Source organism: Macaca fascicularis, chromosome 18, assembly GCF_037993035.2.
Source record: "Macaca fascicularis isolate 582-1 chromosome 18, T2T-MFA8v1.1".
NCBI lineage: Eukaryota > Metazoa > Chordata > Mammalia > Primates > Cercopithecidae > Macaca > Macaca fascicularis.
Window position 1 is genome coordinate 40,827,354 of NC_088392.1, and position 17,929 is coordinate 40,845,282.

A 17,929-nucleotide genomic window follows, 5' to 3' on the forward strand; every position below is an offset into this window, starting at 1 on the left:
CAGGTGAAGGCCAGGCTTCGGGTGGTGTCACTTTTGGTGACGCTCTAGCACGCTCATTGCCCTTCACTTCCTACAGACACACACACACACACACACACACACACACACACACACACACACAGGCCTTTACAGCAAAGCCTGGCTGTAGCTGCGTAGACTTGTACACCTATGGGACCTCCGTGGCAAGCTCAGAGCCAGTGGAGCAGTGAAAAGGGAGGAAATGCTGAAGAATTCATGATCAAGTTTGGCTTCCTTTGCTTCTTCTTAAAATTTTTTTTACTTTTTATTTTATTTTATTTTTTTTGTAATTTGAGACGGAGTTTTGCTCTGTCACCCAGGCTGGAGTGCAATGGTGGGATCTCGACTCACTGCAACCTCTGCCTCCTGGGTTCAGGCCACTCTCCTGCCTCAGCCTCTGAGTAGTTGGATTACAGGCGTGTGCCACCATGCATGCCTAGCTAATTTTTGTATTTTTTGTAGAGACAGGGTTTTGCTATTTTGGTCAGGCTGGTCTCAAACCCCTGATCTCCAGTGATCCGCCTGCCTTGGCCTCCCAAAGTGCTGGGATTCCAGGCGTGAGCCGCTGCGCCTGGCCTCTTTGCTCCTCTATTATTGCTGTTACTGTGTCATAATTCCTTGCAGAATTATGATGGCCAGGCAGGTCTTTATTCCCTTCGGTCCAGGCCTTGAACTCGGAGCAGCATCCTCAAAGCAGTTGTCTTCACCTGGCAGAAGAAAACAAAAGTATAAAGTGCTGGTTCCTAGACTTGCTCACCACACTAAAATCCCTCGGGATTCAGCTTCCCAGATAGGTTTTTTGCTTGCTTGTAGAAACATTTGAGAGAAAACTATTATTAAGTATACATGGTCCACTGTTTTGCTTTGCTGTCATGAATGGGATTGTAAAAGGGACCCATGGGACCGGGTTTCCTTTTGGGGCGATGAAAATGTTCTGGAACTGGAGAGTGGTGATGGTTGCACAGTTCTCTGAATGTACGTGTATTTTACCACAGTTTTGACCAAAAAAATGGCCAGCGGAAGGTTTTAAATACATGCAGATATTTGGATAATCTATAAGGAACAATGATTGTGGAGAGTAACATTGGAGAGACTTCTGTTAGTTGCCTGGGACCTGATGATGGTAGACATTTGTTTTGGTGGCAGCCCTGAGGTCGCATGGGAAGTACATTGATGGGCCAGGGAGCAAGGCTAGTAGCCTGCCTGGGATCTCTGGGGTGTGTGTGTGTGTGTGTGTGTGTGTGTGTGTGTGTGTGTGCGCGCGTTTTGAGATAGAGTGTCACTCTGTCACCCCTGCTAGAGTGCATGGCGCGATCTCGGCTCACTGCAACCTCCACCTCCCGGATTCAAGCCATTCTCATGCTTCAGCCTTCCTAGCAGCTGGGATTACAGGTGTGCAACACCATGCCTGGCTAATTTTTTTCTAGTAGAAGGGGGGTTTCACCGTGTTGGCCAGACTGGTCTCGAACTCCTAACCTCAAGTGATCCGCCCAACTTGGCCGCCCAAAGTGCTGGATTATAGGCGTGAGCCACCAGGCCTGGCCTTCTGCTTTGTGTTACCTGAGCAAGCAGACACATCTGTGTTGATCTTTCGACCTTCCGTTTTTCTTTGTGGGTTCCAGAAATGAGAGACAGGAAAGTTCCCTCTGGTTTGATTCCTGGCCTGACTTTTCTGCCAGGGGAAGTGAATATGCTTGTTCTCACGCCGCGGGGGTCCCCTGGCCTGCCCAGCCTAGTGACTGTGAACCAGGATGGTGCCAGGGTTGGCTCCCAAAGCTGGCGATCCAGACCCTTCCTGGGCCGCTGGAGACCCCAGTCCCTGTGATGTCCTTGGCCCAAGTTCTAGGGCTGCAGAGGCCGCAGGTGACTGGCCCGGGCACCCTCCCTTCACAGGAGCCTCGTGAAAGGATACTGTAAGCACAGCCGCTGGGAGGTCACCACTGGCCCTACCACCTCTCGCTCAGTATTGAATGGCTAGCCCCAAGGCTGGCCGCCTGCCCACTGTCACACAGAGGCTTCCTCTCCCGGCTATTTTCAGCAGGAAGATATTATTAACTGCTGAGGCACAGTTCTCAATTTAGTGGTTAACACACCAAGAAAGCAACACTCACCTGATCCTGGCCACTCTTCCTAAACCTGTTGGCTCACTTGGGGGACTCGGCTGCCCCCCAGCCTCTCTGTTTCTCTCTGTGGGTTCACCTTGGAGATCTGGGCTACTAGCGCCATTCCCGTGGAAGCCGCCCCTGTAGATTCAGTGTCTGCCATAGAGAGAAACAGGCTTCTTTTGAAGCCAACTCTTAAAGGTGTAGAAAATGATCGTAGTTATACTCTAAGATGGGGACATGTTTTAATCGGGGTGGGCACTGGCTGGGAAAAGGGACTTTCAGCGGTGTTGAGGACAGTTATTTAAAACAGGGCGATAACTTTCACCTTGTAAGTTAACAGGAAATATTGGGACAAGACAGGAAATTGCGTCACCTCTTTTTTAAGAAGAACTCCAGAAAAAAGTGGTTCGTGAAAGGTAGTGGCTGAGAAACGGCTAGCCTGTTTTCTGTTTTGTGTTTTTTTTTTTCTTCCCTTCCACTCCCACGAGAACATGTACACGGCCATTTTCTTTAAGAAAGAGGCTGTTTGAGAACTTTGTGTCATTTTTATTATTAAAAAAAATATTTCACCAGAAGGGTCACCTTCAGTTGAAATGTTAACTGCAGCCTTATTTCCCATTTTACTAAAGAATCTTTCATGACTTTTCCAGCTTCCTTCCCCAAATGGTAAGGCCAAGCAGCTCTTGGCTGGAAGCTAATTCTGGTTTGGCTGCGGAGTCCTCAACACTGAGCCCCACCCAGTGTCATTAGCTCAGTTTTAACTTGCAAAAAAAAGATTGTATTTTTTTTTTTTTTTTTTTGGATGAGGGGTAGGTAAGAATTTACTCACGCCTTTAGCCTTTTTACTCACCCCGGTACTGCCTTTTCCTAGCAGACGTGCCTGGCATTTAGCCGCTGGGAACTCAGGGCTGCCTTTGTATTTTCAAGCCACCGAGTCCCCCTCATCCTGCAGGAGTTCTGTAACTTTCCTGAGACTGTTTCTAGGGTGCTACTGAGGAGTGGAGGGGAAATGGGTCTCGGAGCTCCCCTGGTACAGCCGTGTCCAGTAACTGTGCTGTGCTTTGGAGGAAGGGGTGATACGGTTCTCCTAGAAGCATCTCCCAGAGAGGGGGCTTGCCACAGCCCTACAGTGGTGTAGATGAGGTCCAGTTCCATTTATTTGTCTCTGGGTTTCTAAATCCCCTCTTGGTTGATGTCATTGTTCTAATGACACAGGGCATGGGACATTGCCCCCGGCCCCGTGCTGCCAAGGAACCATCTTTAGGATAGAGACCAGAAAGAAAGAGACCTGTGTGTGTGGCTGGCCCATTCTCCACTCATGCTCACCCCCACCCTCCCAGCTTTTTCCTTAGCGTGCTTTGTTTTGTTTTCATAACACAACAAGGGCCCTGGGGTGTGTAAAAGCATTGTTGAACACTTGGTGGGGTAACTTGTCCAAACAGAGCGGGACGCCAAAGCAGAATGCTGTGGGCAGGTGGTGTGCCGGCAGAGGTTGGCGGGCCGGCGCCTGCCTTGGAAACACCTTTCAGCAGCATCTGCTACAGCCGCTGCTCTCGGCCTGGCGCAGAACAGGGCTTCTCTCTTGCGTCCTCCGCAGGGAGTCCGGGAGAGGGACTTGGTCCTTCTGACTGACTTCCTGCTTAGAAGGTGTGCTCCCCTCTCCGGTGGGTTCACATGTGCCTCCCTCTCTTGGGTGTGAAGCTAGGTGGGCCCGCTGCTTTGGAAGAAGCCAGTGTGTCCCTGTGATTCGTTTATGGAGCAAATATGTATTGACACCTGTGATATGCCAGGCTATGTGCTGTGCAGAGGGCCAGTTCCTGGGCCGCGATAGAGTTAAGAATTGGCAGATGGAGTGGCTTGTCCGAAGGTGATGTTGAATCCATGGGGATGGAGCCGTGGGGAGGGGGGATTGAATATGAGTTGCCTCCATCTGGAGGCAGGCCGGGGCAGCTTCTGTAGGACAGAAGAGCCTGGTCCCTCCATGAAGCCAGGCCATAGGTGAGGGAGGTGCAGGGGTGGGCCCCCTGGAGTAGGCAGAGCTCTTGAGTCATCTACTTCTGCTTCTGCTTTGGTTGTGTGGTCTGTTGAGAATTGAGATAAAGCTTGTGGATAAACAGAAACAGAGGTAGGTCTCCCGGGTTTTGGTTCCAGCCCGCCTCCCCACCCCTCTTCTTGCTGATTGTAAGATGACAGCAGGAAGAACAGGAGCTGTGGTTATAATCCACCCTCCAGACCCTGGTAGTACCTGGGGCACAGCACAGAGTGGAAGTGACCAGCCTAGTGCCAGGCTCCTCAGTGGACCACAGCCAAGGGGTGGGGAAACATCTGGAAAGACAGTATCTGATGTCTTGACAGCCAGAGGGGAAGTGGGATGTTTTCGAAGCCCAGGAGTGACTTTCCCTTTGTAACTCCAGAGGACTTGATTCTCATGAATACCATCTAGGGGATGAAACTGTTGCTTTTTAATTTTAAATCTGAGAGTTAAGCCCGTTTCTGAGGTGTCAGCCCTGCGTGTGAGGCCCTGGCCTGTCTGGGGTTGGGTTTGGATGAAATAATCTAAGATGCAGTTACCAGGGTGTTTCATTTTCACGTTCATCCTTCCCTGTCTGTTCCCCTGGGGCCAAGCGATGGCTTCCGAGCTGTGTGGAGTTCACTAATTGAATTACTCTTGCTCCTCCGTGGAGCCCCAGGAAGAAAAGGCGGGGAGCGCTGCTTTTGCTGGGAGGTTTGATCAGAGCAGAAAGGGAAGATCTGGTCTCAACTCCAGTTTCATCTTGCAAAGTTGGGAGTTTCTTTCAGCCAGAAGACAACTCAGATAACCAGGCCAGCAACTGTGTGCTCATTTCAGTATAGCTTTCTTACGTTTTGATCTGCGACTGTCACTCAACGGAACAAAAACAATAAGACGCCAAGATATGACTGTGCCGTTAGCAGATTGGCTGTCTGCATTTTCTGGGGTGGCTCACTCGGAGGTTAAATGATTGTCCCTGCTTCCTGTCCCACCTTCCAGTCACCTCATGACGCTGTTAAGTGTCTCCTTCCCCAGCAGGCTAAGTGAGGGTCATCAAGAGCTGGGCCTGGGTACCTGGTCAGCCCCACTGCAGCCTCTGAGCCAGTCCTGCCCCACCCCCTCATGAATCAATAACCAAGAGGGAAGATTAAAAACTTAGTTCTCAGTGTGATCTGAGTGCACCATACTGTTCTTACAAATAGATGGGCCCCATCTCTTGCTCAGTGGGGACACAATCAAAACCCCGTTGGAGGGCTGTTTCCTGGGGAAGAGCCCTGGATCGTGGAGCCTGCAAAGGTTCAAAAGCCTCCTCTTCTCCCCAGGGTGTCCAGGATGCTGTAGTCCCAGGAGGGGGCTGGGAGAGAATTACAATGGCGGGGCCAGCATCCTCCACCTTTTTTGTCGCTAGACGCTGGCCTGCCCTCCTGGGTTGAGACCGAGTGTCTCAAACCCTGGCTGGCCACATGGCCTTGCAGGAGCCATTTCTGTGTTCTGGGCCTCAGTTTTCTCATCTGCAGAATAAGGGCTTGGGCTTGGCTGCTGAGTCCCTTCAGTGATCTGTGATCTTTGTCTCTTGGGTTTGAGGGGTGTGGGAATGACCTGCCATTGATGAGATATCCCTATGGAAGCCAAAGACTTCCTGTCTCTTGACTTGCAAACTCTTCCAAGTATGGGTGAAAACTGAGGACTGTCCAGAAAAATGCACGATATACTACAATTTGTATACATTTGCGGGGGGCCGCTATCTTTGCTGAAGCCCAGTCCCACCCGTGGAATCCCCAATTCAGGAACTCCATGCTTACGAGGACTGGTTACGGGGGTGCAAAGGAGAGCATTAAGAGAGCTGAGGCCTTTTTTCTTCTCTTTTGTTGTGGTAAAATATATATAAAATTTACCATATTAACAATTTTTAAGTGTTTAGTTCTGTGGCATTAAGTACATTCATATTGTGCTGTTATCCCCACCGTCCACCTCCAGAACTTTCATCTTCCCTAGCTGAAACTGTTCCCATGGAACACTAACTTCCCTTCTCCCCTCCCCCCAGCACTTGGCACCCACCATTCTCCTTTCTGTCTATGGATTTGCCTCCTCCTCTAGGTACTTCATAGAATAGTGGAATCAGACAGTGTTTGTGCTTTTGTGATTGGCTTATTTAACATAATGGCCTCAGGGTTCATCCATGCTGTAGGGTATGTCAGAATTTCCTTCTTTTTTAAGGCTGAATAATATTTTATTGTATGAATATCCCATGTTTGGTTGATTTAGTGCTTGATGGACACTTGGCTTGCTTCTACCTTTTGGCTATTGTGAATAATGCTGCTGTGAACATGGATGCGCAAATACCGTAGGAGTCCCCGCTTTCAGTTCTTCTGGGTATATACCCAGAGGTGGAATTGCTAAATTACACTGTCATTCTGTGTTTAATTTTTTAAGGCATCGCCAACGGCAGAGCCTCCTTGACTTGTGTGTCGGCACACACTGATCACATGGGGTGGGGCAGCCCTACCGACTGCGGGTGGGCTTGAGGGTGAATCCTGGGGCAGAGGGAGTGAGAAAGGGGGGAGGGGGCAGTTTGTCCCTGCACGGTGGGGGAGGGGCAGTGCTGGGCTGCTGCAGTCACCAGCCAGATTTGGAGCTCACATTTATGGGAGCCCATGTTTATGGGAGACCTGGAGGCTCTGAAAGGTGGGGCACCCAGCACAGAGCGTCTGGCTGTGTGTGTTGGACTCCAGGGCCTTGTGACAGCAGCTTCTGGGTGGGGGATCCTTTCATTCTTCTTTTATTCCCTTGACCTCCTAACTGGAGGTTAGGAGTGGGAGGGCCCGCCAGAGGGAGTGGGGGCTCGGGTCTAGGAGGTCCTGGGTGCTTCAGGGGTGAAAGGGCTGGGATGGCTGAACAGTGAGTGTGTCCAAGCGGGAGAGATTAGATTACGGAGGCAGACAGAAGTAATGATTAACTTTTCCAGTCTGCACGCTGTCTCCAGGCTGTCGTACTGTTGTTTTTCCCTCTAAGTACAGTGCGGCCCTGGCCTGGCCAGGCCCTGGTATTGGGTTGTAAAGTGAGAGATGGAATGAGGGCTGGGAGTGCACAGGGAGGGAGCTTGCCGGAGAGGAGAGATCTTTTCCATCGGATCCTGCATTGGAATTTATTGGCTGGAATGCAGTAAATGTTCAAAATGCCATCCCATCCAACAGTTTTCATAATTGTTATGGAACAAGGGGAGCCGGGGGAGGGGAGGAATGAAAAGGACTTTTGTTTCTCACTGTATTTTTCCACGTCTTCAGACAGCTCTCCTACCCTCTAGAAACTGGAGTGGAGTTGGACCTGTGGGGGATGGGGTGGGAGAGGGCAGGGTCTGCCTTTGGGTCCTGTGATACCTTCCAAGGACTTAGGGGTCCTGGTGCCCTGGGACTTTATTACAACGAGGCCCACGGCAAAAGTAGCTTGGTTTCTTGCAGGCACAGAGCCCCCACACCTGCAAAACCAGGGAAAAACTGTCCTGTCCTTCTAGGGGTTTTGTCCTTTTAGAAAATTGGCTTATGATGCAGTGGTTTCTATTAAGATTTTCATGATGCTTTAACACGTGTGTGTGTGTGTGTGTGTGTGTGTGTGTGAGAGAGAGAGAGAGAGAGAGAGAGAGAGAGAGAGAGAATCAGCATTCAGTGTCAACTGCCCAGATGGGAATCCAGATAGGGAATTTGGGGAATCTCCTGACGCTCTCAGGGTGGCAGGTGGGTAGGTGAGTGAGGTAAGAGACTTGACTTGGATGTCTCTCTTGGACATGACAGACTTTCTGTTCCATGCTTGTCCCAGCCCTTGTGCCTTCCTGGGGGTGTCAGGGTCATGCCCAGAGGGAAGGCAGCTGATCAGACAATGCCATGCAGGGCTGAGGGCTTCTGTGCCTGCTAATATGTGAACCCCCTTTCTGAAGAGAGCTGCTCTGAGTTACTTGGGGAGTAACAGTGGGAACCTGGTTGGTGCACCATGGAGGGGAAGTATCTGGAAATTCGAACTTGAGAAATGATTCGGCTGCATGCACACTAAACAGCAGCCAGAGAGGCCCTTTACTGTCAATATTATGAATGGAGTTGGCTGGGTCGGGAGTCCCCACCCTTCCTCTGAGGCCTCTCTCAGAGGAGCCTGGGCAGAGCGGGCCTCCTCAGACAGCAGTGGCTGCAGGCAGCTGGGTACACGCTATAATTTGCATGGCTGAATGCTGGGGCACAGGAAGCCGCGTCAGCCTGGCTGGCGAGACAGACAAGAGCTTTTGATTTGTGTGGCTTTCCTCCCCTGCCCTGTGCCACCCTCAATTACATTCTCCATGGCAAGATAAACGCTCTTCGGAGCATTTATCCCCAGGTTGGGGGCTTCAGACTCAGATGTTTGGGGGTTTTGGGAGGTGGTGTGGGACCAGTTTGGGGAGTACATTTTAGTTCCAGGAATTGATTATTTAACGTAATTTGTAAGGACACAGTCACTAATTAGTGTTCTAGACCAGCAAGATCTGCCAAATATGTAGGCTTGGGAGAGGTGGCATTGAGGGCGGTGATGGGAGGAGAAACTTCAGGGAACCAAACCTGGGCAGACAGTGGAAGGATGACAGTGATAAAAGAGATCCTCTCCTGGGGGCCCACCGTCTCTTGAGGGTGATGAATAGTAAGACAGAGTAAAAACTCATTTCTGACTATTTGAAATTAAAAAACAAAAAGTTGGTTTAGAGATGGACACAGCAAAGCCTGACTCAAAACCTCCTTTCCCTTTTGATTTGATTTTGTTTTATTGTTGCAAATTAAATGCAAAAATGTACCCTGCTCCTCAAAGTGGTTTTCTTACTCTCTGGAAGGTTGTAAAAATAAATGGAACCAGTGTTGTTTAATACTGAGAATCAGAGTGCAGCCAGAGACCATGAAGGCCAGAAGGGGGCCCATGGGGCCATCTTCCCTTGTCCCCTTTACATTATTTATGGACAGGTCAAACTGAGACCCTGAGAGGGCAAGCCACTTGGCCAAGGTCACAGAGCAGCTTGCTGGCAAAAAAGCCATTTCACCCCCCACTTCTTGCTGCAGGGAAGTTGCACCCCATGCTCAGCTCTAAAAGCTGGTGCAGCATTTCCAAAGTGTGTTCTGAAGGACACTTTGGAGAGAACAGTGGGGCTTGGTGGCTTTAGAGGCCTGTGTCCACAGCTCACACCAGGCAATATTCTGGGCTTGAAGTATAGCTCTGCACAAGCCGGTGACTTGTGCTTCACCCCCACTACTCCCTTTTTGAAGAGACTGGTGATAGTATGCAGCCTCAGAGGCTTGTTGTCATGAGCCACTTAGAGAACACAGCCTATGCAAAGTAAATGCTTATTAAGTATAGGCATTGGCCCAGAACTGTCCTCCCATGGGGTGTGGGGCTGTGGAGACAATTGGGAAGACTGGTGGGCGTTTTCTGAGCAGCTGGAGAACCCAGGAGCCTCAGAGATGAGACCAACGTGTGTGCAGCACTCTCCTCAACTGGCCTCAATCACTTTTGCATCAAATTGGTACAGCAACCTTATGAGGCTGGCCTGGGGGAGCCCCGTTTTAGGGATGAGCTGAAGTTACCCCAAGGCTGCATGCGAGGTTGGTGTGTCTGAGTCTGTAGCTGGTCAGCTCACCTCTGGGGTTGGCACGGGGGCAGGGGTTCTGCCATGGCTAGAAATCCCCGAGGGGTGGAAACGAAGCCTACTGGGCCCGGGAACCAGAGAGCTGCCTGGCCTTTGAAGGAGACCCTGTGGCACCCCCTGCCCACCCGCAAGTCCAGCCATCTCACTTCACTAGAGATGTTGCAAAACATGAAAAAAAAAAAAACCATTGTTCTCAGGTCAACCTTCTACCAGCCAGGATTCATCCTCTGATCTGTTTGGGGAAGGAGCGTGGGGTGGTGGAGATGGGTTGGGTGCCAGCATTTTCTGAGTAACTCAGAGTTTACCTGAAACATTTTGGTTTGTTTCCTCCATGAGGAACTCGCTCTAAACCCCAGCATTGTCTGTGTTTCCTGAGGAGTCTGAGGGAGCTCTGGGGTCCTATTTCCTCTTCTGGATGAGGCTGTGAGCATGGTGGATTAGAGACGGCCCCGGGTCTTAAAGTGAGCCCAGATGTCTCAGCAAGTTTTACAGGTCTCTATTTGGTGGGGTTGCTGCGGGGGGGATTTGCCTAGAAAACAAGAGACCAGCAAGGGTCCTTGTGAATTATGATGATTTGGGGTGAGAATAGATGGGATAGATTGGCACTGGAGTCCCTTTTTATCTCAGGCTTGTGCCTGAAGAGGGCTTGTTGATATCAGAACAGCCAATTTCCTGACAGGGTTGGGAGCAGGGAATGGGTGCTGTTAACCTTTGAGATGTCTGATATGGAGGGAGAGACAGGATGAGGCAACCGTTGGCGGCGCCTGGGTCCTGAGGACAGAAGGACCCTGGACCTGGCGTTGGCGAGGCGTGGTGATGTTTGCGCTCCCAGGTTGCCAGGTGCAAGTTATGTCCACATTTCTGCCCTTCGTTTGCCCCTGATTGGCACAGGGAGGCCTGCAGGAGGCGGCCACGCCTGCCCAGACGTTCTTCCTCCCCAACTTCTCCGTCCTCAGCCTTCTGCTCTGTTGGACCATAGAGGAGGGAGCTCATAAGCCCGTGGCCCTGTAGGACTTTGGCAGAGGAATATTACTTCATTATCCAAGTGCCTCACAGAGATGAGAGCTGGTGGAGACCCCTCCTCACCCACCTTTGACCCCAGCTCCCAGTACTCTGGCAATTGGACACATTTAACCATGGAGTGTCAGCTGATGGAGTTCATGTCTCTACTGGCTTTTTTCCCCAAGCTTGTCCTTGTTCCTAAATGGAATCTTGGGAACCCCCTCCCCACAAGCACCTCCTTTGTGTGTCTGGGCCCAGTCAGGCCCAGTATAGCCTCTCTTCCATGCCTGCCCGTGTTCTCAGAACCCCATGGCTGTTCTTGGAGCCTCTCTGCCCTCTGCCTTCAGGTGGAGACCAGAAATGGTATTGCTGAGGCACTGAACAAGGCCTTTCCTCCCTCCCCCCATTTTTCTTCTCCTGACGCCTTCAAATTAAAAATTTAAGAAGGGGGCCGGGTGTGGTGGCTCACACCTGTAATCCCAGCACTTTGGGAGGCCAAGGCGGGTGGATCACGAGGTCAGGAGATCGAGACCATCCTAGCTAACACGGTGAAACCTCACCTCTACTAAAAATACAAAAAATTAGCTGGGCGTGGTGGCGGGCGCCTGTAGTCCCAGCTACTCAGGAGGCTGAGGCAAGAGAATGGCGTGAACCTGGGAGGTGGAGCTGGCAGTGAGCCGAGATTGCACCACCGCACTCCAGCCTGGGCGACAGAGCAAGGGTCCGTCTCAAAAAAAAAATTAAGAAGGGGAAAGTTCCTTACTTAACCTAAAATGTGGCCTTGAGGCCCGGTCACCCTGTGCCATTGAGACCTGGGGTGTGAGGTTCATTCATGAGCCTCTGGTCTCCTGGAAGGGTCTGGTCTGTTCATTCATGAGCCGGGTAATTAAATAACTCTTTGTGAGAGTCAGGGAGCTCCTTGCTAAGTGGTCTTCCCCAATTGGAGCGCAAACAGAGGCTGAAGTCCTCTCCCTTCTCAACGCCCACCTCCCCCTTCCCTTTAAAGGGAGGATTTGATGCTTTAAGGGAAATGGGGAAGGTGGAGGTGGGGGAACACCTTAAAGGAATTTTAGGCAGATTCAGCATTTTTCTGGTGTTGCTCCAAAAATTCCCTACACAGTAATAAAAAGAAAAAATTGTGAGCAGGCATCTGATTAGTGAGCTTTTTACAGCACAGCTTTTCTTTTGGATGCTTTAAAATGAGCACATACTCTTTTAAAACAAGCCCCTGTACAGTTTTCTGGGGAGGGGGAGAAGTTTATGGAAAATACCGGAAAAGGTTATAAAGCTGAGGGAAGTTAACAAAGGACTGTGAGTTTCGCCTTTGGAGGTTAAATATCAGCGAGAGAGGCCAAGGCTCTTCCTTAGTCCTTGTACTGATTGAACTTCCCAGCCCCTCCACACGTGGCCCGGGAAGTCCCTGGGAGCAGAGCGTCCACACAGACCTTTGTGGGGAGACTGTGCGGGCTGTGGGCCCGATTTAGGGAAGTGTGTTTCTGTGAAGATGAAGCTGAGCATTTCCCAGAAATGAGCCCAAATGGCGGGGAATTCAGGGCAAAGAGGGGAATCTCTGTTACTGGCAATGGGAGGTGTCGTGCGGGGTCCCCAGAAGGTGTGATGTTCACACAAGGGTGTGTGTTGGAAGGGCCTTTGCTGTTGTCGAATGGTTTTGCTGGAAAGCTTGTTTTTTTGTGTGTGCTTAGAAATAGGCCGGGCAGCCGGGCACGGTGGCTCAAGCCTGTAATCCCAGCACTTTGGGAGGCTGAGACGGGCGGATCACAAGGTCAGGAGATCGAGACCATCCTGGCTAACACGGTGAAACCCCGTCTCTACTAAAAAATACAAAAAACTAGCCGGGCGAGGTGGCGGGCGCCTGTGGTCCCAGCTACTCCGGAGGCTGAGGCAGGAGAATGGCGTAAACCCGGGAGGCGGAGCTTGCAGTGAGCTGAGATTCGGCCACTGCACTCCAGCCTGGGCGACAGAGCCAGACTCAGTCTCAAAAAAAAAAGAAATAGGCCGGGCAGGAGGAGACTGGAGCTGTCCTAACCGGAGGGCAGAGGCTGCTGGTGGGGGAGCCGGAGGGGACAGCGAGGGAGGAGCAGGCAGGAGTCTCCGTGCGGTGGGTTAGGGCACCGAATGGACTTCAGGGGCCTTGTTCAAACACAGTGGCATTCACGACCTCCACGCACTGCTGACAGCCACGCACTGCAGTTTTTCTGGGCTGGGCCATTAACCTCAGCAGAAAAGGGCTTTTTCCAGGGGGTGTCTGGCAGCAAATTGCTGGTGGGCTGCACAGATGAACCAGAAACCCCCCCTGACACTTCCCCCTCCGGCTACAGGTCTCAGGCTCCAGTCCCCGCCCAGCTTCCTCTGCCCCCAGACGCCCCCGCCCTTGGCAGACAAGGCTCCCACCCCTTGTCTAGGTGGCTAACAGGCTTGGCATGGGGGCACCTCGATCTCAGGTCCATACTCCACTCACTCCCTTCCTCCTCCCCCTCCTCCTCCTGTTGGCTGGTGCCCGGTTTCATGGGTCCCCGCTGCATGAAACAAAGCATTGTGAGGCTCTGCTGAGGTCTCCCATCCTCGCTCCCTCCCACCTCCCTCCCAGCGACTCCCTGAGTCTTCCTTTCCAGGCCAGGTTTGTTGTCCTGAATTGGGAAAATAAACTAAAGCTTCTTGTGTTTCAAAACACCCTCCTCCCCACCAAAAGGGTGGATGTCCTGTGCCTCCCAGAATAGGGCTTTCTGCCCCGCTTCACACGTGATGCCAATGTGTCCTTCCCTCCATGGGCGTTCGGGTCTTTGGTGTAGCCTTCAGAGCTGAGCTCCCTCAGCAAGAAAGTTCAAAGATTGCCAGTGCTCACAAGTTTATTAGCAGTTGATGGATACTTTGCAGAAACAAGTAAATGGCTGATGAGTCACCTTCTCCCTGTCCCTGTCTTGTTTTCCATATGTTCCAGTACGTATGTGCACACAGAAACATATATAACACACACTCGTACACACTGACATGATGGACACAGTCTTGCACACCCACTGGACTTCCTAGATAAGTGGGGGGCGGTGACCGGCCAGTTTTCTGGTGTTGATTTTCAGTGGGGTGGGGGTTGAGGGAAAGGAATGAGACCTCAGTGTCCCCTTTTTGTGGAGCTGTTGGGGCAGGCATTTGGGAAGGCCAGCTGGGGTCGTCTGTAGGGAACCGCCACTCAGGGTGTGTGTGTGTGGCTGCCTCAGCAGGCCGCAGTGTGCACATTTGTACGGCCTTACTGATGGGCACCTCCATCCAACGCTGGCTGCTACTTAAAAAAAAAAAAAAAACAGCTGAGTGGAGCCAATGGGTTCCCAGGTCCTAACACGCCTGAAAAGTTGGAGCGAGTTGGTGTCCTGGGCTGCCCCAGTTACACAGCCTGCTGGGGCAGCAGGATGCGGCCCCATCCTCCGCCGTCGACCCCCCGCAGGGTGCAACGCATCATCGTTCACTCTGAACCCAGTTACTCCAGAATACAAAGGCCACACCAAAACACATCTCACACTCAACCCCTGCTTTGTGCCCCCCAGGCTCCCGAGAGGGAGGAGCTGGGGCTGCAGGGAGCGAGGGCAAGGGCTTGACCGACATGGGGCCCTTCCCCTCTGCTTTCCCCTCTCTGCTTTCCCCCCCTCTGCTGTCCCCATTTTTGTTAACAAATACAAGACTTCCGGTCTCCACCCTGCTGCCACAAACCACAGCGTTCCTGCAGTCTGGCTGGGCTGGGGAGATTTATGGTCCCAAGTCTGAGGCCTGCCCGCTGGCTCCTGCTTAAGGAGGAGTCAGAATGCCCGCTGCCGGGGCTCCCTTTCCGTCCGTGTGACCCCCCTTTTAAAGTCCTCCAAGCGCCTGTTGAGGAAAATTACCTTACCAGAATCACCCCAGCCCCCAGGCTGCCTGTGGGAAGAGCCCTGTGTAGGGAAGCGGGGCGGGGCCTGCAGGGGAGGGATGAGGGCGGAGCAGGGCGCCCTGCAGGCTCCGGATGCTTCTGTGGAAGGAGGGGAGAGAGGGGGCACCCATGGTGACGGGGGTGCCGGCAGAGAAGGGGAACACATCTATTTGAGACACATAATCTTCTGTCTGGGCTGGAGGAAGCTTTGTTAAGGTAGCCTGGGTTAATACCGGTCTGCACGTTGTGATTTGGCATTTTGACATGAATTCACCCTTTGTGTACAGGGCTGCTGCTGACACACTGAGACTTGTTTTTCTATTAGGAATATAGACGTTTTTGTCCCAAGCCACTCTCATTTTTATTTTTACCGGATAAAGAGGTCCCTCATGACCACGGTACTGATTTGAGAGCTGGGTGACAGGCACCCAGAGACCGTCACATAGGTGGCCCCAGAGTCTAGACACCTGGGTTCTAGCTCTGGCTGTGTCATCCCCTGGTACTCCAGCAGCAGGCTGTCTGGGTCCTGGTTTTCTCATCAGGATGACAAGGGGCTGGAGGAGCTGGCCTTCAAGGTTCCATCCGGTTGAAAGATCTGTAACTCCAGTATGTCGCTGAGGCTTTTTGCGGCCCTAAAACTGGACCACCCAAGTTACTAAGGGTGTCTTTGCGCCTGTGCTCTGCAGAGAAGAGGCTTTGTTGGCCAGGTGGACACAGGTGCTGGTGTACTGGACTCCTGACAGGCAGGGGCCTGGAGAGAAGCAGCCCCCAGCGCTTCCTATGCTTAAAGAAAGGCAGGGTCCTGGTCAAAGGGCTGTAAGAGCCTGGGCAAGTCCAGGACTATCCTCACCGCCTCCTTCTTTCTGTCTCGTCCTGAGAGATGAGCTGGTGACCGGGGTGGGGGGTATCTTCATTCTAGTAGTCACCAATGCCTGTCCCCACCAACCCTCTCTGCCATTGTGTTTTCTAGATTCCCAACTTCTTCTGGAGCCTGGGGATCGGTCACACTGGTGCGTGGTGGCATACTGGGAGGAGAAGACGAGAGTGGGGAGGCTCTACTGTGTCCAGGAGCCCTCTCTGGATATCTTCTATGATCTACCTCAGGGGAATGGCTTTTGCCTCGGACAGCTCAATTCGGACAACAAGAGTCAGCTGGTGCAGAAGGTGCGGAGCAAAATCGGCTGTGGCATCCAGCTGACGCGGGAGGTGGATGGCGTGTGGGTGTACAACCGTAGCAGTTACCCCATCTTCATCAAGTCCGCCACACTGGACAACCCGGACTCCAGGACGCTGTTGGTACACAAGGTGTTCCCCGGTTTCTCCATCAAGGCTTTCGACTACGAGAAGGCGTACAGCCTGCAGCGGCCCAATGACCACGAGTTTATGCAGCAGCCGTGGACGGGCTTTACCGTGCAGATCAGCTTTGTGAAGGGCTGGGGCCAGTGCTACACCCGCCAGTTCATCAGCAGCTGCCCGTGCTGGCTAGAGGTCATCTTCAACAGCCGGTAGCCGCGTGTGGAGGGGACAGAGCGTGAGCTGAGCAGGCCACACTTCAAACTACTTTGCTGCTAATATTTTCCTCCTGAGTGCTTGCTTTTCATGCAAACTCTTTGGTCGTTTTTTTGTTTGTTTGTTGGTTGGCTGGTTGGTTTTCTTCTTCTTGTCCTCGTTTGTGTTCTGTTTTGTTTCGCTCTTTGAGAAATAGCTTATGAAAAGAATTGTTGGGGGTTTTTTGGAAGAGGGGGTGGGTATGATCGGCAGGACACCTTGATAGGAAGAGGGGAAGCAGAAATCCAAGCACCACCAAATGCAGCATATGAAGGGGGGCGGTCATCATTTCACTTGTCAGGAGTGTGTGTGTGTGTGAGTGTGAGGCTACGAGTGTGTGCACGCGTGTGCAGGAGCAGCAAATGGGGAGACGATGTGCTTTGTTTTGTGTCTCTTACGAATGTCCCCAGCAGAGAGGTTTGCAGTCCCAAGCCGTGTCTCTCGTGCTCCTTGGACATGCTCAGTGGGGCAGAGGCAGTACCTGGGCGGCAGGGGTCCCAGCAGCTGCCAGGAGCACGGCTGTGTCCCCAGCCTAGGAAAGCCCCTGCCCCTCCTCTCCCTCATCAAGGACACGGGCCTGTCCACAGGCTTCTGAGCAGCAAGCCTGCTAGTGGCTGAACCAGAATCAATTGTTTTCATCCTTGTCTTATTCCCTTCCCGTCAGCCCCTGCCATTGTAGGTCTTTCTTTTTTGGCCATCTGCTCCTGGATCTCCCTGAAATGGGCTTCCTAAGGGCTGCCGGGGCAGCCCCATCACAGTATTGCTCACCCAGTGCCCTCTCCCCTCAGCCTCTCCCCTGCCTGCCCTGGTGACATCAGGTTTTTCCCGGACTTAGAAAACCAGCTCAGCACTCCCTGCTCCCAGCCTGTGTGTTGAGCTCTGCTATTGGGCCAGCAAGCGGGGACGTCCCTGGGAGGGACATGCTTAGCAGTCCCCTTCCCTCCAAGAAGGATTTGGTCCGTCATAACCCAAGGTACCATCCCAGGCTGACACCTAACTCTTCTTTCATTTCTTCTACAACTCATACACTCGTATGATACTTTGACACTGTTCTTAGCTCAATGAGCATGTTTAGACTTTAACATAAGCTATTTTTCTAACTACAAAGGTTTAAATGAACAAGAGAAGCATTCTCATTGGAAATTTAGCATTGTAGTGCTTTGAGAGAGAAAGGACTCCTGAAAAAAAACCCTGAGATTTATTAAAGAAAAAAATGTATTTTATGTTATATATAAATATATTATTACTTGTAAATATAAAGACGTTTTATAAGCATCATTATTTATGTATTGTGCAATGTGTATAAACAAGAAAAATAAAGAAAAGATGCACTTTGCTTTAATATAAATGCAAATAACAAATGCCAAATTAAAAAAGATAAACACAAAATTGGTGTTTTTTTCTATGGGTGTTATCACCTAGCTGAATGTTTTTCTAAAGGAGTTTATGTTCCATTAAACGATTTTTAAAATGTACACTTGATTTCATGTTGTCCTCCAGCTCCTTTTTCTTCTGCTGCTTGGAGGGAGTGGGGAGGAGTATTCATCAAAATTCAGTTGAGTTGGCGTCTTCCCAGCCCAGTGCTTGGAGGAGGGGAGACATGGGCCACAAAACAGAGGCATCTAGAACAGCCCTGGTCTTCAAGAGTGCTGGAAAGACTTGCAGCTACCCAGACATCCCTC

General features: G+C 51.5%; 1 protein-coding gene across 3 annotated transcripts in view; it reads left to right on the forward strand.

Moving 5' to 3' along the window:
* SMAD7 (SMAD family member 7) overlaps positions 1-17,726 on the forward strand; it is a 31,043-nt gene extending 13,317 nt beyond the window's left edge. For all 3 annotated transcript variants that reach the window (XM_005586745.4, XM_005586746.4, XM_045378242.3), the window contains exon 4: positions 15,670-17,726. In XM_005586745.4, the coding sequence (XP_005586802.2) occupies positions 15,670-16,208 (539 nt within the window). In that variant the 3' untranslated portion in view covers positions 16,209-17,726. The remainder of the gene's footprint in view (positions 1-15,669) is intronic.
* The last annotated feature ends 203 nt before the right edge of the window (positions 17,727-17,929 follow it).